The sequence below is a fragment of the Salmo salar genome, chromosome 12 (assembly GCF_965601325.2).
Source record: "Salmo salar chromosome 12, fSalSal1, whole genome shotgun sequence".
Classification (NCBI taxonomy): Eukaryota; Metazoa; Chordata; class Actinopteri; order Salmoniformes; family Salmonidae; genus Salmo; species Salmo salar.
Window position 1 is genome coordinate 90,704,770 of NC_138302.1, and position 19,847 is coordinate 90,724,616.

At 46.2% G+C, this 19,847-nt stretch overlaps 1 protein-coding gene across 1 annotated transcript in view; it reads left to right on the top strand.

The window, feature by feature from the left end:
• Nucleotides 1–18,601, top strand: part of uba7 (ubiquitin-like modifier activating enzyme 7) — an 82,617-nt gene extending 64,016 nt beyond the window's left edge. The window contains exons 22-24 of the mRNA XM_045691881.2: nt 9,537–9,638; nt 16,741–16,832; nt 18,138–18,601. Of these exons, the coding sequence (XP_045547837.1) occupies nt 9,537–9,638; nt 16,741–16,832; nt 18,138–18,270 (327 nt within the window). The 3' untranslated portion in view covers nt 18,271–18,601. The remainder of the gene's footprint in view (nt 1–9,536; nt 9,639–16,740; nt 16,833–18,137) is intronic.
• Nucleotides 18,602–19,847: the final 1,246 nt, after the last annotated feature.

Consider the following 19,847-nt stretch of genomic DNA (forward strand, 5'->3'; position numbering starts at 1 on the left):
AAGCTTGGCACACCTGTATTTGTGGAGTTTTTCCCATTCTCTACAGATCCTCTCAAGCTCTGTCAGGTTGGATGGGGAGCGTCGCTGCACAGCTATTTTCAGGTCCCTTCAGAGATGTTAGATGGTTGACTTTGGTTGACTCAGAGGTCAACTTCAATTCTTGAGTGGTTGATAAGCAGATGTTTTTTGGTGGTTGTGCGCGCCTGTGTGTTTGTGCGTGCCTGTGTATACTGTATGTGTATGTGTGTGTGAGTGTGTGTGTCGGGTCATCCCAGATAAACAGAGAGGGTGACATCTAGGCCATAATGAGCAGCCTACTTGTTGGAGCCGCATGTGCTGCTGCTAGTCAGAAGAGGAGAGCTGAGGACCAGTAGACATCTGGTCAGAACAAACCTGGAGGGCTGCTGTCCAGATGTCTATTGGCTCAGAGGAGAGCTGAGGACCAGTCAGATAGACCTGGAGGGCTGCTGTCCAGATGCCTACTGGCTCAGAGGAGAGCTGAGGGCCAGTCAGATCAAACCTGGAGGGCTGCTTTCCAGATGTCTATTGGCTCAGAGGAGAGCTGAGGACCAGTCAGATCAAACCTGGAGGGCTGCTTTCCAGATGCCTACTGGCTCAGAGGAGAGCTGAGGACCAGTCAGATCAAACCTGGAGGGCTGCTTTCCAGATGTCTACTGGCTCAGAGGACTCTAGTGTGACTGTTGAGACAGACTTTGGGAACGGTTCCCAATCACAGTCAAAAAGGAATACCTATTCCCTACAGTGACTTCTATGATTAAATAAATCAACTGTGACCTCTGGGCCTCAAATTAGAGACTGGTTTACACAGTGGCTATTACCAAAGTTTCGCTAAACCACTGTTAACCTTACCTCATAAAAGTTATTATTTGCGCTAAGACAGTTAGCAGAAGATCTGGTTAGATGTTAATATTGGTTTTATGATAACACATACCACTGTGTACTTTCCTTCTTTGAAACTGAAATGGACACAGTGACATGTGATACAGCGGTGATTTACTCTTGTGTTTGCATAGGTGTGAGTTCATTTTGCTATCATCAATGCAAGATGATATGTGACCCTGCAAAGGTGACTAGATTTGACGTCCTACACACCGTCCTCGTCCACCATCTGTATAAGTCTTGTAGTGGACAATGTTGAGTAGCTGTTTGTAACTGACAGGGGAAGTATCTCAGGTATGGGTCACAAAGTGGCATTCGGTGGCCGTCAACAAATCAGTCAACAACAGCGTCATAAAGTAGAAAGTAGGAACTAATTGAGATGGAAGGGGAAGTCAACGTGAGGCCAAAGTGAAGTCCTGCAGTGCGTATAGGCCAAGGTGAAGTCCCGCGATGCGTATAGGCCAAGGTGTTGTTTGTTAGGGATCCAATGACCAAGGAAAAATATGATTTCATGTTGTTATGCAATATGATAGGACAAAGAAATGTTTATTTTGCATGATTTCTACACCCACAGCTTCATAACATGTGTTTTTTGTAATGTAAGCTACAAAACCTGCAACAAGAACCTCCGATCATATCAAATCACCAGGGAGAACACCAGTATATTCTAAGCAAGCAGAATAACACATGGAACCATATGTAGAAACACTAGTGGCTCGGCTGAATGGGGTCGACGTATGGTGGGAGGGATGGTTTGGATCTGGAGTGACCCCCCCCAACGCAGTCCTCACTGAACCATGGCAGCCTGAGAACAGGTCAAGCGAGAGGGTCAAGCGGGCACCACCTTGCAGGTCAGGGGTGGGTTTGGCAGGAACACACTTCCTGTTGCTGTGTCACACCAGGCCCTAGTGGATAACTCATTTCCTATCTGGGCTGTGTTTGTCTGTGGTTGAATTGACATGTATGCATGCATGTGTGTCTCCCATTGTCCTGTCTGCCAATTCCATCTAACTTACTTCACTCTGTTTTCCTTTCTTTTCTCTTTCTCTGTCTTCTATGGCCCCTAGGCTCTGCTGACGCCTCTAGCTCCACACCCTGATTTGTAGTTCCACGGCTGTTTCACTGTAGCCCTCTAAAGTGGCTCCCTGCAGCCGGACACAGGCGATTAACACATATTCACTGCTTCCTTTCCCCACCACAAGGCCTCCTGGGTATTTATCCCAACACACTGCTCTTAGACTTGGTTAGTCATTTCCTCCTAATTGAGGTTGTGTGTAATTTGTGTGTATCTTTTGAGCCTTTTCCTAATGCTACTGCTAATGCTTACATGTTTCCCACTGCGGTCTATGGGAGTTTGGGGCTAAAGCCAGAGACATGAGGCCTACGGTAGAGAGGCCCTGAGCAGTCCTGAGGCTCAGCAGTTCCTCTGGGACAGTTCTTATGTTCTGGCACGGTCATCTCATTTGTAGTCCATTCTACTGATCTTATGTTCTGGAATAGTCATCTCATTTATAGCCCATTCTACTGATCTTATGTTCTGGAATAGTCATCTCATTTTTAGTCCATTCTACTGATCTTATGTTCTGCAACAGTCATCTAATTTATAGTCCATTCTACTGATCTTCCTAGCTTGCTATTTGCTCTAGGACCAATACTGTCCCATGCATTGATTGGTCAAATGTCACACTGACTGTGGGTCTCTAGGGCCAAATATGCCTGCAGAATGTACTATTTACACATATTGAACATCAGATGAGGGCTAATGAGGCCCTAGTTATCCATAACAACACCGGGGTGTTACTGTTGTTACATCATTCTATTAAGTATTGCATGACAATATAGATGTGACTTCCTGTTGCAATAGGAGTGGATCAATAGAGCCAGGGGAAATACAATATGCAACGTTACAGACAGACAGCAACATACACAGTGCCTTCAGAAAGTATTCATACCCCTTCACTTATTCCACATTTTGTTGTTACAGCCTGAATTCAAAATGTATTAAATCGTATTTTTTCCCTACACACAATATCGTATAATGACAAAGTGAAAACATGTTTTTAGACATTTTTGCTAATGTATTGAAAATGAAATACAGAAATATTTAATTTACATAAGTATTCTTACCCCTGAGTCAATACTTTGTAGAAGCACCTTTGCTGGCGATTACAGCTTTGAGTCTTCTCTTGGACTTCATGGTATAGATTCTGCTCTGTCATACACTGTCAACTATGGGGTGTGTTTCTTATGGCCACTTGACACTCATTCTAATTCTATGAACGCTAATTCACAGAATTAGAATTAGTGTAAACTGACCATATTTATTGGATCGTAGCCTAGGTCTGCTTGCTTTATAATATTTAACCATTTGACCTAATTTGGTATCTTTCTTGCGTGAGGGTTTAAGTGTACTCCGCCTCGTCAGTGATTGGTTAACAGTACTACTCCTAGTAGGAATGGGAACATTTAGTGTTTGTTGTCATTCAACGAGAGCCGATTAGTTTTCATGCACATTTTGCCAAATGTTTTCTCTTCTTTTCTCATACTTTAGGAGTGTGAGAACAGATGGTCGCTTCACCTAGCCGATGTATGAGGACGCTTTAAGAGAGTAGAGAGGGTGGAGAAGTTTTGGACATTGAGGCTTTTAGGCTGCCATCTGCCACCTTGCAGTACTCCTGTTGGAATCATGATCAATATCATCCCAGGCTGTAGATGTACAACATAACCACCAATTAAATCTAAAACAAACAGGTGCATCTCTGCATTATCATCACAAATGGCAAGCTACTACACCACTTTCAGAGGTAGCATGTAGTAAAAACCTGTGACACTGTGGTGACCCAGCTGGCAGTTATTGATATTTAGACACATGGGTTGCATCACAGTCAGGCATGCCCTGTGTGGTTTCAGTGTGACGTAAAGAGGACGTCAGTGGAGGGTTTGTAATACTGCCATGATGCACTCAACGGGGACAAGAGGAAATTGATTGTTCACTTATTTAGCTGGTTTCCCTGCTGTTGTCATTCGAAAGAGAGAGCTGCCCAGAGATAGGTATTTCCTGGAGTTACCTGTGTCACATTCTGGCCGGGTGTGAGGAGGATATTTGAAAATGTGAAAGCTGTCTCTCTTTAATTTGAGGCTATGAAAGGAAAGAGAAAGACTACAGAAAGAAAGAGATGAGGGTGAAAACATAATGGATTACTTTCATAACGGTATGATCTAAAAGAACACTGATTGTACCCCATCAGTCTCCTCTAAAGCACATGTTGAATCCATTCATGCAGAGCATACAATACAATTCTTTTCATGGTTTGGGTTCTAATTTGAATTTTAGCCAGGCTCTGTTGCTGTGTCTACAGTGTGAAATTGCCATTTCTTACGATGCAGCACCCTGCAGGAAGGAGGACTTATCAAGATTATCTCCCTGAACCAGTTCCTGCCTGGGAAAATGGGCCATTGTGTGAAAGGGCAGATTGCTGCCTTACATCATGATTACAGCCCCAGTACCACAGCTAGCGATGTGGCATTTTCAAAATGACCAACACGCAATTGTTTTCTTCGACAGGGCCTTAGAGTCAGGTCCATTCTGGTTGCTTTATCTCTCCGGTGCTGTGGTTCAATGGCAGAACTCAATGGCAGAACTCCCCCTGGCTTCCCTGCGAACCCCTGCTCCCTGAACTTCCTGTGTAGCTATGTGTTTAGTTAACATGTACAGTATATCTGCTGTCAGGGGTTGTTGCTATTTCTGGATCTCGTCTATCACTGAGCTCTGTTATCTGTCATACTAAGTGTGTGTTGCTGTTAATTAGACCATGTGTCCGGTCTGTTAATGAATGGCTGTTCTATTTCCCCCTGTTTTATGTCTGGCTTCGCCTGGATGCAGAGAGGTCTGTCTGTCTGTCTGTCTGTCTGTCTGTCTGTCTGTCTGTCTGTCTGTCTGTCTGTCTGTCTGTCTGTCTGTCTGTCTGTCTGTCTGTCTGTCTGTCTGTCTGTCTGTCTGTCTGTCTGTCTGTCTGTCTGTCTGTCTGTCTGTCTGTCTGTCTGTCTCATACATCTCTATTCACCAGCCAGGTCGGGTTCTAAACAGCTTTGCACTGACTGTCTCAGAGTAGACCTCAGGACAAACTCCAGAGGGCCAGTGTTTGACATGAACAGCACACTCTTGTCCACCATCGGTCCTCTGTTTATTCTGTAGATCCACCCTCCTTGGTATATAGTGCTGACATAAGACCTTATATGGATTGCTGCTCTTTGGGTGGCAGCCAAGCAGTGTCCCATCTGAGCACAACACTCTGACAGTTTTGGGGTTTACATAACCATTGATGTCTCAGCTAGCTTTAAGACCCTGTGGGCCTAGACGTTCACTAAGATGTCTGATTGGCCAAGAGAGTTTTAACCCATTAGGATTCAAGAAAGTTATAATTTAATAACCAACAAAGCCTGTCATTATGCATCACCAGTAAGTGGAGGCCGTCATGCTTTCTGTTGGTTTCCTTATTGAACATTCCCTCAGATGTGTGACATTATTGGAGCCATCAAAGCAGAGGCTGTTGTCCACCATTTTGGGTTCCTTTCTTTTAGTTTATAGTTCTGTGGGGATGATTGTGTATTCTATTATAGGAATTCAAACACAAAGAAACATTGGATGGGGTGGGGGGGGGGGTCTAAGAGAGGAGTCTATAAGCCTTGTAATTGTTTCCAGCAGCAGCCGGTTTTGGTTCTAACTTCCACCGTTCTTGCTTATGTTTATACCCTCTGAGGCGGTGAGGGGATGACGTCACACGTGGCCACATACAGTCTGATTGGGCGGCCGATTGGCTGAAGACTCCTTGTGGAGTTCCTGGAAAGGCCTGTGAGAGAGGGAGGGAGAGTAAAAATAGCCTAGTTTATATTCTGAACAATCTACACACAAAGGCCTTAATTACAAACATTGCTCTGATCCATCTCTATTGAAAGGCAGTTCTTCACAAAGACGACAAAGTCTCACATCTGTGTTTTTATAGAGTTCAAACAATCCCTCTTTCTTGGCAAAGACAACCTCTCTGTTCCAAAGCTGGCAATGCCAAAATGCATAATGTAACTCTCCTAACTATGGAAAACATTGCCATCCACCCAAAACCACTGCTACTACCAAACACTGTCACCCACTGCCTGATGTACAGCAGTGGAACATATCCTCTCTGCAGCAACATCATTTGACATCTTCATTTAATCTTCACTTAGTATATGGTGATGGGTTAGATTCCATGATGCCTTCGTCTCCCATTGTTTGATCATTGCTGGTTATAGCTACACACCCAATAAGAGCATATGAGTAGCAGGCTGTGAGTGTGTCTGCAGAACTCTATCCCCACCAGGCAGGCAGTGGGAGTAGACAGTAGACTGTAAGATACTCTCTGACCGTTCCTCTTGGCTGCTGAAGCACAGATAATTGGACACAGGTTCTGTTCTAGTTTTGTTATTGGTGTCTCAGGCCAAGTTTTCATCTGTCACAAAACCCCCAGACAGATCCTGCGTTGGTTAGGCCCAAAAAGTGACATATTTTGACACATTCTCCTGGGACTGAGTAACCCTGGCAGAGCCGTGGTCAGGTGACTTGACACTTTCCCTCGGTCGTGCACATGGAGCCGGAGAGAGGATTATGATGTTGATGGTAAACAGATGGGTCATGTGAGGCCACTGGAGTTTAATGTCAGTCCGGTGGCCAGAGGAGCAGGAATGTTTATGTTAGCTGAGCTTTAACTGGATCACGAAGATGAAGCATTCTTGGACTATGTTTGGACTACTGGGATTGATCCTATAGAGATAAACAATGGTTTGGGTTAGAGGCCATCGCGGTATGATCCTCTCTGGGATCACCATTCCTTCTTGTCCACTTACGGCCCAGTTATACCAAAAGCTACAAAGTAGAAAATAATCTTCAAGTTCTCGCTTTGTAGGTGTATCTTCCAAACAGCATGTATAACATCACGTCATCTAGCATAGAGTCAAAGTTAGCTACCAAGATTCCCTTCTTCGATTGGTTATTATACACTCGTGTCGCTGCTCATTTGCATAAACTTGGGACTTTCTGAACTCTGGCTTCTGAGATCATAGTCGCCGACCCTTTTAAGTCGCTGGATGTGTCCTTGTGTATCCTTCCAACCATTGAAAATGGATGGTCTCTGGTGGTTTGATCTCTAGATGTAGTGCCTGGTGTAATCAGGGTATAAAACCAGAGGTCACCTAGCCAGCACACGTTAAGGATGATGGTGGAGTCACACCAAGAGCTTAGCGTCATATAGCTCAGTAGGATACTGACAGAAGCTCTATGTTCTGGTAATTTTTCCTTACTCCTATTAAACAGGCTTTGTGTCAGACAGCCACTCCTTCTGTTGGTGTAAACGTAACATGAGAGTGCACAGCGCTTGTTGGCGTTAGTGTTGCATTCTGGATGTATTGATGACATGATCTGTGTTTGGTACACAACTCAATAATCACTCCTGTAGCCTAACATTTATAATGACACTTTGACTTACATTAAGTTTTCTGTTGTGTTTCAACACTGTTGTATTTCATCTTGAATATGCGATATCTAAAATAAGGATTTGGGGAGTGGAAGCTGGGCTTGTGGACAGGATAAAGTACATCTGTATTTTCCACCCTGCCTGTATCCCTTGGTCTGACTAAACTATTCCAGTCCAACAACCAGACTTAGAAACAGTTTTTTTATGAACGGGCAGACATTCAGACCATTTGCTATGAGACTTAAAATTGAGCTCAGGTGCATCCTATTTCCATTGATAATCCTTGAGATGTTTCTACAACTTGATTGGAGTCTACCTGTGGTAAATTCAATTGATTGGGCATGATTTGGAAAGGCAAACACTTGTCTATATAGAGCAAAAACCAAGCCATGAGGTCGAAGGAATTGTCGGTAGAGCCCTGAGACAGGATTGTGTTGAGGCACAGATCTGGGGAAGGGTACCAAAACATGTCTGCAGCATTGAAGGATCCCAAGAACACAGTGGCCTCCATCATTCTTAAATGGAAGAAGTTTGGAACCACCAAGACTCTTTCTAGAGCTGGCCGCCTGGCCAAACAGCAATTGGGGAGAAGGGCCTTGGTCAGGGAGGTGAACAAGAAACACAATGGTGATTCTGACAGCGCTTCAGAGTTCCTCTGTGGAGATGAGAGAACCTTCCAGAAGGATAACCATCTCTGCAGCACTCCACCAATCAGGCCTTTATGGTAGAGTGGCCAGACGGAAGCCACTCCTCAGTAAAAGGCACATGACAGCTCGCTTGGAGTTTTCCAAAAGGGACCTAAAGAACTCTGACTATGAGAAACAAGATTCTCTGGTCTGATGAAGCCAAGATTTAACTCTTTGGCCTGAATGCCAAGCGTCACGTCTGGAGGAAACTTTCCACCATCCCTACGGTGAAGCATGGTGGTGGCAGCATCATGCTGTGGGGATGTTTTTCAGCGGCAGGGACTGGGAGAATAGTCAGGGCCGAGGGTAAGATGAACAGAACAAAGTACAGAGAGATCCTTGATGAAAACATGCAGCAACCTGGACGCTCCCCATCCAACCTGACAGAGCTTGAAAGGGTCTGCAGAGAAGAATTGGAGAAACTCCCCAAATACAGGTGTGTCAGCTTGTAGCGTCATACCCAAGAAGACTTGAGGCTGTAAACGCTGCCAAAAGTGCTTCAACAAAGTACTGAGTAAAGGGTCTGAATACTTAAGTAAATGTAATATTTAAAAGATTTTATGTGGTATTGTGTGTAGATAATTTAATCAATTTTAGAATAAGGCTGTAACAAAATGCAGAAAAAGTCAAGGGGTCTGAATACTTCCCGAATGCACTGTATATACATAAATATATGTTACACATTGATTCAGGAAAACACTGAAGAAAAATTGGCCCCTAAAATTCTTGACTAAAGTCCCTCACTGTTACTGCTATTTGATCTGCAGTCTGGCCAGGCTTCTAGAAAGTTTCTATGCTGTTATTTCACAGATTCATATTCACAGAGGTGTGGACTTTATTACATTATTTTTAATTTATGCCCTCCGGTTTATTCTCCCCATGTGAGATATAATATTCAAGCACCCTGTGACTCCAGAGGAGTCTGTGTTAGGGCTCTAGTCAGGTCTGTCTATGTGTCTAGGGAAGGGCTCTCCAACCCTGTTCCTGGAGAGCAACCGTCCTGTAGGTTTTCGCTGTAACCCTAATATAGCACACCTGATTCTAATAATTACACTAACTGGATCAGGCTAGTTATAACTACAGGAGGGTAGCTTGCTATCCAGGAACAGGTTTGGAGAGCCCTGATCTAACTGCTCTCCTAGTGGAGACATAGACATGGGGCCCTATTCTATCTTAACTAGTTGAAGTAAAAATAAGGTTCTTCCAGTGTAGTGAAGAATGTTTGAATTAGATTTTTAATTTCACATTGCCTTGTTTTGTTGAAAATGTTGTTGAGTAACTAGTTGAATTCTGATCTGACTGCTGAGCTTAGTCCGACATTGACCATTAACCAGTTGTTATTGTTTTGGGAAGATATTAAACCATGCTCCCTCTCTCCTGACCGATTAGTGTGTGTGTGATGTGACAGATGTTCTGATTGTGTGTGTTTTGTGTCTATCGGCAGGTTGCAGGAAAGGAGTACTCCCTGTGGGATGACTTCCTGGTTTATGGCAGATGTGACCGTGGACAGGAAATGACCTTGGGAGAGTTGCTGCTACACATCAAGGTATCTCAGCCTCCCTTTTATTACTCAGCCAAGACAATCTTTGGCACTGTATATCTCAATTATAGAAACGTGTTTTAGCACGCATGCACGCACTGTTATACATATTACACAGAGCTACGCATTGTATGCATGCATTTTCAAACAAACATTGACAGATGCTGTACACACTCAGAGCACAAATATATGTAATGGTCAGGCTTCTGCAACATTAAACAATTTCAAAGATGTTACTGAGTTACAGTTCGTATAAGGAAATCAGTCAATTCAAATGAATTCATTAGGCCTGTATCTATGGATTTCACATGACTGGGAATACAGATATTCATCTGTCGGTCACAGATGCCTTAAAAAAAAGGGGCGTGCCTCATGCAGCGTGACACATCTCATTCGCATATAGTTGATCAGGTTGTTGATTGTGGAATGTTGTCCCATTCCCCTTCAATGGCTGTGTGAAGTTTCTGGATATTGGCGGGAACTAGAACATGCTGTCATACACGTCCATGCAGAGGCTCCCAAACATGCTCAATGTGTGACATGCTTAGTGAGTATGCAGGCCATGGAATTGTGTACAGATCCTTGCAACATGGGGCCGTGCATTATCATGCTGAAACATGAGGTGATGGCGGTGGATGAATGGCATGACAATGGGCCTCAGGATCTCGTCACGGTTTCTCTGTGCATTCAAATTGCCATCAATAAAATGTGATTTGTATTCGTTGTCCATATCTTATGCCTGTCCATACCATAACCCCATCGCCACAATGGGGCACTCTGTTCACAACATTGACATCAGCAAACTGCTCGCCCACACGACGCCACACAACGCTGTCTGTCATCTCCCTGGTACAGTTGAAACCAAGATTCATCCGTGAAGAGCACAATTCTCCAGCGTGCTAATGGCCATCGAAGGAGAGCATTTACCCACTGAAATCGGTTACGAGGCCGAACTGCGGTCAGGTCAAGACTGCTGAGGACGACGAACACGCAGATGAGCTTCCCTGAAGGTTTCTGACAGTTTTCGGTTGTGCAAACCCACAGTTTCATCAGCTGTCAAGGCGGCTTGTCTCAGTCCATCCTGCAGGTGAAGAAGCTGGATGTGGAGGTCATGGGCTGGCTTGGTTACGCGTCGTCTGCGGTTGTGAGGCCGGTTGGACGTACTGCCAAATTCTCTGAAACGACATTGGAGGAGATTTATGGTAGAGAAATGAACATTCAGTTCTCTGGCAACCGCTCTGGTGGACATTCCTCCAGTCAGCATGGCAATTCTACGCTGCCTCAAAGCTGCACATATTCGAGGGACTTTTATTGTCCCCATTACCTGTGTAATGATCATGCTGTTTAATCAGCTTCTTGATATGCCACACCTGTCAGGTGGATGGATTATCTTGACAAAGGAGAAATGCTCACTAACAGGGATGTAGTCACCCTCATCTCTTCAAACACAGTGGGACTGAAGTGAAGAGGGGGGCAGTGGAGAGGGGATGATGGGGGCTCATCTGGCTGTCGATAAGTGATGGGCACTACCAGTCTTTCTCTCTACAGATTTATTCAATACCTTTACAGGTGACTGAGTCTAAAGGGTTGAGTGTGTGTTTGTTCCTGCCTGCCTGTGTGGCTGTAGGCATTCTGATCCTGTCTGCATGTACCTCTTTTTCTCCCTGACTGTCAGCGTCTGATCAATTCCAGAGTGTTTCTAAAATGTCTCTTGTCCTTTCCAAACAAACTAGAATCCATATAGTAGTTAGAGCAGGGGGTTATCTAGAGGTGTCATTTTTATTTGAGTAATTTAGCAGACACTCTTATCCAGTGTAACTTACACATAGTGCATTTGTCTTAAAGGGAGACTGCACTACCTGATTTGGCCTCGTTTTGAAGATTGCTCATTAAGAAATGCTGAAGCCAAACGAGAGTTGTCTTGGGGATGTGGTTTGATGTGGGAGTGTCATGTTCGCATATCGTACCCTGGCAAGTTCTGTTTGTCCCTCCTGAGTCACTGTGGCAGCAACATAGCTTTTTCTCAAAATAGTCACTTACTTAAAATAGTCTGAATTAATCTTAGATAAATACATTTTGCCTTAGTCACGCAATTTTACATCTAGCTAGTTGTTTGGTGTATTGTTTCTCAAGTTGTGCATGAAAACAAGTCAGTGCACTGCATACAGTCTATTGAGTCTGGCTGCGCGCTCAGGACTGTTTCCCAAGAACAATAACATGTCTACAACTTCCTTATCTGCTGTCAAACTATCGTAAATAAAGCACAAGCTACACGCTGTTTATCAGTGCCCAAAATCACTTGCTAGCTAAGTTCCAACTCTGTGTTTGTTAATGAAGTAGTAGCTAGCAGACACATTGAGCAGCCCACAATCAGCATATCAGGTCACTGAGGAGCGGCTAGGTCAGTGTTTGGGTGGCGTTTTAGTTTTTTACAGCATTCTCACTATTACCAGTGTGTCTATCTAGCAATGTTTCATAGGGAATCATGTTACAAAACAGGTCACGGGGAGACAAGATGCTTGCAAAATAATTTTGTAATATTGACAAGATGCAGTTGGGCTAGAAGTGCGCTGTAATCGTCTCAATTCTCATATTGCCCAAAAAAGTGGCACTCGAGTGATAGTGTCAAACACAAACACATCAGCAAGTGGCCACTCCATAAAGGGCTTAGGCTCAGGGGTTATTTCAACATAACATTAGTCACATGTTGTCCTATGTAAACAAGTCTGAGGTGCTGCGTAATGGGCAGGTCTGTCTCACTGTCTGGAGGTTTTGGGAGCTGTGATTGGATAGAGCACGTGCAGCTGATAGAGCACAATCAACAAAGCTGCTTCTCTCGTGTTAGTGAACACTGGGCAAGTGGACATGCTCTTAATCCATACCAATTAGTCATGACGAACTCACAAAACTCAGTTTTGAACTTGACTGACTTTATGACCAAAATGTTCCTATTTACACTTTGTAGTACATTTGGACCCACAGTTTCACTAGAATGTATGTTTCTGACTCCTATTGATGGCCCGTTTTTAAAACCAGAGAAGTTAGTTCTAAGGGGACAGTGTAACGGTTGTTGTCTGGAAAGGACCAAAACGCAGCGGGTTGTATACTCATCTTCTTTTAATAGGCGAAAGAAGGAAAACCAAATAAACACGTATACAAAAATAACAACAATGAACGGAAAAAAACAGTCTTGTCAGGCATAGACAGCTAAACAAGAAACAACCTCCCACAAATCACAAACACACCCTAATATATAGGACTCTCAATCAAAGGCAACTAGACAACCCCTGCCTTCAATTGAGAGTCCACACCCCAATTAACTACACATAGAAACAGACTAACTAGAAAGAACATAGAAATAGACTAACATATAGCAGTGACCAAAAAACCCGGAAATAATAAATCAAACACCCCACTACATAAACCATTACCCCGAAACACATAAACAAAATACCCTCTGCCACGTCCTGACCAAACTGCAATAGCAAATAATCTTATTACTGGTCAGGACATGACAGTACCCCCCCTAAAGGTGCAGACCCCGGATGCACCTCATAAATAAAAATAAAATAAAAAAACAACAAAAGAAAATTCCCCCTATACTAAAGGGTGGGAAGGGAGGGTGGCTGCCGTCAACGACGGCACCTGTGCTACACCCCCCCTCCCCAACCCACCTATACCAGAGGTGGCTTTGGCTCCGGCCTACTGTCCTCCAGAATGCAGAACTTGATCAGTTTCGGGCCGTAGGCAGACTCCCCTCGTTCCGGATCATCGGCAGACCTCTTCCGTTCCATGCTGAAGGCAGACTCATTCGTTATACAGTTAATCATATTTAGTTCCAAATCGTCAGGCTTACTCAGTTCCGGGTTGCTGCTAGACTCACCCGGTTCTGGGTCGCAGACAGACCCCCTCGGTTCCGGGTCGCAGGCAGACTCCCTCGGTTCCGGATCGCAGGCAGACTCCCTCGGTTCCGGATCGCCGGCAGACTCCCTCGGTTCCGGATCGCAGGCAGTCTCCCTCGGTTCCAGACTAGACACTGTTGCCGGATACTCTGGACCGCACACTGTTGCCGGATACTCTGGACCGCACACTGTTGCCGGATACTCTGGACCGCACACTGTTGCCGGATACTCTGGACCGCACACTGTTGCCGAACTCTCGAGGCTGGGCTGACGCACTAAAAGCCTGATGCGTGGTGCTGGTACTGGAGGTATCAGCCTGGGAACACGCACCTCAGGGCTAGTGCGGGGAGCAGGAACAGGCCGAGTCGGACTGGGCTGACGCACTGGAAGCCTGATGCGTGGTGCTGGTACTGGAGGTATCAGCCTGGGAACACGCACCTCAGGGCTAGTGCGGGGAGCGGGAACAGGACGAGTCGAACTGGGCTGACGCACTGGAAGCCTGATGCGTGGTGCTGGTACTGGAGGTATCAGCCTGGGAACACGCACCTCAGGGCTAGTGCCGGGAGCGGGAACAGGACGAGTCGGACTGGGTTGACGCACTGGACCGTAGAGGCGTACTGGCGGTCTCGAGCGCAGAACTGGCTTCGCTTTTACAGGCTGGATGCCCACTACCCCCTGGCAAATGCGGGGCGCTGGCATAGCGCATACCGGCCTAAAAATACTTGGCCTCGCCACAGTACCCATTACCCCGAAGCACGGGACCTGTCCATTCACTGGTTGCCCAGAAAAGGTACGGGGATTTGGCCTGGGGCTCAAACATCGTCCAGCCAAACTACCCATATGCCCCCCCCCCAAAAAAATCTTGGGGCTGCCTCTCGGGCTTAAACGCCAGTCGTAAAAAAACAACAAAAGAAAATTCCCCCTATACTAAAGGGTGGGAAGGGAGGGTGGCTGCCGTCAACGACGGCACCTGTGCTACACCCCCCCTCCCCAACCCACCTATACCAGAGGTGGCTTTGGCTCCGGCCTACTGTCCTCCAGAATGCAGAACTTGATCAGTTTCGGGCCGTAGGCAGACTCCCCTCGTTCCGGATCATCGGCAGACCTCTTCCGTTCCATGCTGAAGGCAGACTCATTCGTTATACAGTTAATCATATTTAGTTCCAAATCGTCAGGCTTACTCAGTTCCGGGTTGCTGCTAGACTCACCCGGTTCTGGGTCGCAGACAGACCCCCTCGGTTCCGGGTCGCAGGCAGACTCCCTCGGTTCCGGATCGCAGGCAGACTCCCTCGGTTCCGGATCGCCGGCAGACTCCCTCGGTTCCGGATCGCAGGCAGTCTCCCTCGGTTCCAGACTAGACACTGTTGCCGGATACTCTGGACCGCACACTGTTGCCGGATACTCTGGACCGCACACTGTTGCCGGATACTCTGGACCGCACACTGTTGCCGGATACTCTGGACCGCACACTGTTGCCGAACTCTCGAGGCTGGGCTGACGCACTAAAAGCCTGATGCGTGGTGCTGGTACTGGAGGTATCAGCCTGGGAACACGCACCTCAGGGCTAGTGCGGGGAGCAGGAACAGGCCGAGTCGGACTGGGCTGACGCACTGGAAGCCTGATGCGTGGTGCTGGTACTGGAGGTATCAGCCTGGGAACACGCACCTCAGGGCTAGTGCGGGGAGCGGGAACAGGACGAGTCGAACTGGGCTGACGCACTGGAAGCCTGATGCGTGGTGCTGGTACTGGAGGTATCAGCCTGGGAACACGCACCTCAGGGCTAGTGCCGGGAGCGGGAACAGGACGAGTCGGACTGGGTTGACGCACTGGACCGTAGAGGCGTACTGGCGGTCTCGAGCGCAGAACTGGCTTCGCTTTTACAGGCTGGATGCCCACTACCCCCTGGCAAATGCGGGGCGCTGGCATAGCGCATACCGGCCTAAAAATACTTGGCCTCGCCACAGTACCCATTACCCCGAAGCACGGGACCTGTCCATTCACTGGTTGCCCAGAAAAGGTACGGGGATTTGGCCTGGGGCTCAAACATCGCCCAGCCAAACTACCCATATGCCCCCCCCCAAAAAAAATCTTGGGGCTGCCTCTCGGGCTTAAACGCCAGTCGTGTTCCTCGGTAGCGTTCCCGGTCCTTACCCGACTTCCTCCATGGGCCCTCTCCGGACAGAATCTGCTCCCACATCCATTTCTCTCGCCAGTCCATATTGAATTCCCCTTGCTCCTTACTCCGCTGCTTGGTCCATTTGTGGTGGGAGGTTCTGTAATGGTTGTCGTCTGGAAAGGACCAAAACGCAGCGGGTTGTATACTCATCTTCTTTTAATAGGTGAAAGAAGGAAAACCAAATAAACACGTATACAAAAATAACAACAATGATGAACGCTGAAAAAACAGTCTTGTCAGGCATAGACAGCTAAACAAGAAACAACCTCCCACAAATCACAAACACACCCTAATATATAGGACTCTCAATCAAAGGCAACTAGACAACCCCTGCCTTCAATTGAGAGTCCACACCCCAATTAACTACACATAGAAACAGACTAACTAGAAAGAACATAGTCTATTTCTAACATATAGCAGTGACCAAAAAACCCGGAAATAATAAATCAAACACCCCACTACATAAACCATTACCCCGAAACACATAAACAAAATACCCTCTGCCACGTCCTGACCAAACTGCAATAGCAAATAATCTTATTACTGGTCAGGACGTGACAGACAGTTAACCTTTAAGATAGCTAGGTGAGACAACCACAAAAACAGGTCAGTTGTACTGTCTCATCACAACGACCACAGGCTGTGTAGTACACATGTAGCTGTCCTAAACAAAGGATTGGCTTGTTGATTCCTCCCACTGTTTATTTAGAGGCAGAAAATAACATTTGGCAAAAACAAAGTTGCTTCAGTTTCCCATAACCTTTGACATCCTGACTGAGATCTGCTGGTTTATTTTTGGAGACTCTGCAACACTTCCTGAGCTGCAGGGTTCGATTTAGGTTACGGCTCATCTTGGACTGCTGTAGCCCACTGGACCATAGGACTCTATAAAGACTTTCATTGGATCTTGTTTAATGTTAACCTGTATAAACTGATTAGAAATTTAAGGAAATCAAACTTTTTAAAACAAACATTGTGAATTTACTTCCATGATACTAAATGTAATGTGGTATTACTGTTTAATTTGCAGCAAACATACAACTTGGAGATCACCGGCCTGTTTTATGGGAATGCTGTCTTGTACGATGTTGGCTCCAATCACACGGAGAGGCTGGTGAAGAGGTATGTCCTGAAACAAAGCTTTTGAGCCAGTCGAGACATTATCACCATACCCCACCAGAAGACAGACTAAGGTAACATGTGTGGGAAGAGCTTGGCAACAGGGTTATGTCCAGTACAGGCATAAACACAAACATGCAGCAGCCCTGATGTTTGTTTAGAAGGCAATGGCTGTCTGCTGTTTCCTCAGAAAAGGAGGGACTCATCTACACACTGTCACATGCATCACTAGTGACTGCTGACTGAGATATGGCTCTTCCTAGTCTGTAGGCTTCCTGTGCTCTGTGAGGAGAGGAGCAAGAGTGAGCCATGCCCTGTTGTCTTGCCATGGCAGTACCTACTGTATGTTGTTAAGGTATGCACATAGCAATACGCAAAGCAACTCCTCACCCGACTCTACTTATGATGCTCTCTCTCTCACTCGCTCAGTCATGTGCACACAGATAGGAATATGTATACTCAGGGCCTGTCCTTACTCCACCCCTGTATTCACAAACAGAGCAGTGTTTCGGAGCCCTGAACATGTGCAGTGAAACAGGCCCTTTAATCAGATCCAGGAGATTCTGCTTAGCTTTGTAAAACGACAGACAATTTCTTGGCTCTCCCCCACTCCCCCATGTCTATGCCTTGTTCTTCCTGACACTCGCCCCCTCTAGCTCTCTGAACCTCCTCCTCCCCTTTCCCGCTGTTCCTCCTGACACACAGTGTATGTCTTCCTGGGCTTTATGTTAACACCTCAGTCCCTGGAGAGCCCAGTGTCAGCCCGGTGACTGGCCTGAGGAAGCTAAGGGGGGGGGGGGGGGGAAATCAGTGTGGACAGCAGGCCTCGTTTGACAAATGTCCCCTCCAGGAGTCACATCCTGGGCTGTGGGCCCCTGCCCTGGCCCCTATTCAGCTTCCTGTGTTTACAGGCCTAGTGGTCTGTATGGAGCAGTATTAAAGATCCAGATGACATGAAGAACCTTGGTTTGGTCTGAAGGCCATTTAGCTATAGGACACAGTCAGTGTGTAGTCTCAGTTTATTATACCATTTCTGCTTTTTCTGAATCGCTGTAATGTAACAAAGGATGTGGACCCCAGGAAGAGTAGCTGCTGCTTCTGCAACGGTTAATGGGGATCCTTAATAAAATACACACCAAAAAATACTAATGTCCCCCATTTTCTACCAGGGATATAATTATCAATACTCTTTTGAAGTAAGATGTACGACTAAGGAGTATAGTTTAATAACTGTTTTAGAGACGTCATGACTTCTAAAAGTCACCAAAAGGCTGTTGTCGATGTGTGTGTTGTGGTCTGTCTTGGCAGTGTGTCTGATGTGGTCAGCCTGGTGACCAAGATAGAGGTCCCCCAACACCTGCACATGCTGGAGATGTTCCCTTCCTTCGCCGAGGATGAAGACTGTGAGACGGTCCCTCCCATCAGGTACCTGTTCAGATGATGACATCAAAAGGGGACAAGCCTGAGAGGCCCTAACAGAGCCACACTCCTAACCGCTTCATAGTTATCTGCTCAGATCACTAAAGAAAGGACCTCCATTGAATTATATTGGTAAATTAAAACAAGCTGCATTTTGATGTTGAAATGTATGTAATATGTTGTTTCGCACCTAGGCCACAAATCATGTTCTTTCTGGAGCAAAAATATGGATTTCTAGAAGCTGCATTGTTGTGATAAATAAACAATAGCTTTCCACTTCTATTATTATATTCATGTTGTAATCATAAAGAATGGCGATTAATTTGTATTTGATTAAATGATTCACCTCTGTAGCTATTGTAATCACCTGTGATTTGTGATCAAGCTCTGTGTGTGTTGGGTTCCACCCTGGTTTCCGGCCGGCCTGTCTTCGTGAGTCACAGAGATCACCCCTGCTCCATCTACCCCTCAGAACTGTCACCATGTGAAAGACAGAGGCTTGGAAGGAAATGGAGCACAGAGCAGGTGACTGAGGATAATGATCTCCACGCCTCACACTCCTGTGCTGTCTGTACCCTCATACATAGCCAGTCCAGGCCCACATTCATATCCCATTAGCCATGCACTGCAATGTTAGAGTGATTGAAGTGTCAATAGGGGATCTCTGCTAGAGCGTGATTTGGAGAGCTGATTCTCCTCCTGGCCTCTGCTTGGCTTTGATTACTTCATTATCTGTTGTCAACTTGGATAATGCCAAGTGACAGATGCTGAGGCAGTGCTTGCAAACATCATCGTATTTGCGTGCAGGTCTTGTCTGTGTTTTGGATGTTGTGATGTGAGGGTATACCAGGTCTTGTCTGTGTTTGTGATGTTGTGATGTGAGGGTATACCAGATCTTGTCTGTGTTTGAGATGTGAGGGTATACCAGGTCTTGTCTGTGTTTGGGATGTGAGGGTATACCAGGTCTTGTCTGTGTTTGGGATGTTGTGATGTGAGGGTATACCAGGTCTTGTCTGTGTTTGGGATGTGAGGGTATACCAGGTCTTGTCTGTGTTTGGGATGTGAGGGTATACCAGGTCTTGTCTGTGTTTGGGATGTTGTGATGAGAGGGTATACCAGGTCTTGTCTGTGTTTGGGATGTGAGGGTATACCAGGTCTTGTCTGTGTTTGGGATGTTGTGCTGTGAGGGTATACCAGGGCATATGAATTAGATGAGTTGGCCCTGGCCATGTTGGGTTGGAGTCTGCTGGACTGGTTCACTGGTCTAATTCAAGTCAGGCAAAACATTTAAACATGGCGATGAGTCCGGTCCACCGGTCAGAGAGAGCAGGATTAGGGGCTTGGCGCTGGAATAGCGGGGGTCGGGTGTTTTGAGGCTCTTAGAATCTCTTGCCATAGGCCTCCCGAGTGGCTAGGTGGTCTCAGGCAGTGCTAGCTGTGCCACTAGAGATTCTGGGTTCGAGTCCAGGCTCTGTCACAGCCGGCTGCGACTGGGAGACCCATGGGGCGGTGCACAATTGGCCCAGCATCGTCCGGGTTAGGGGAGGGTTTAGCGGGCAGGGATGACCTTGTCCCATCGCGCACTAGTGTCTCCTGTTG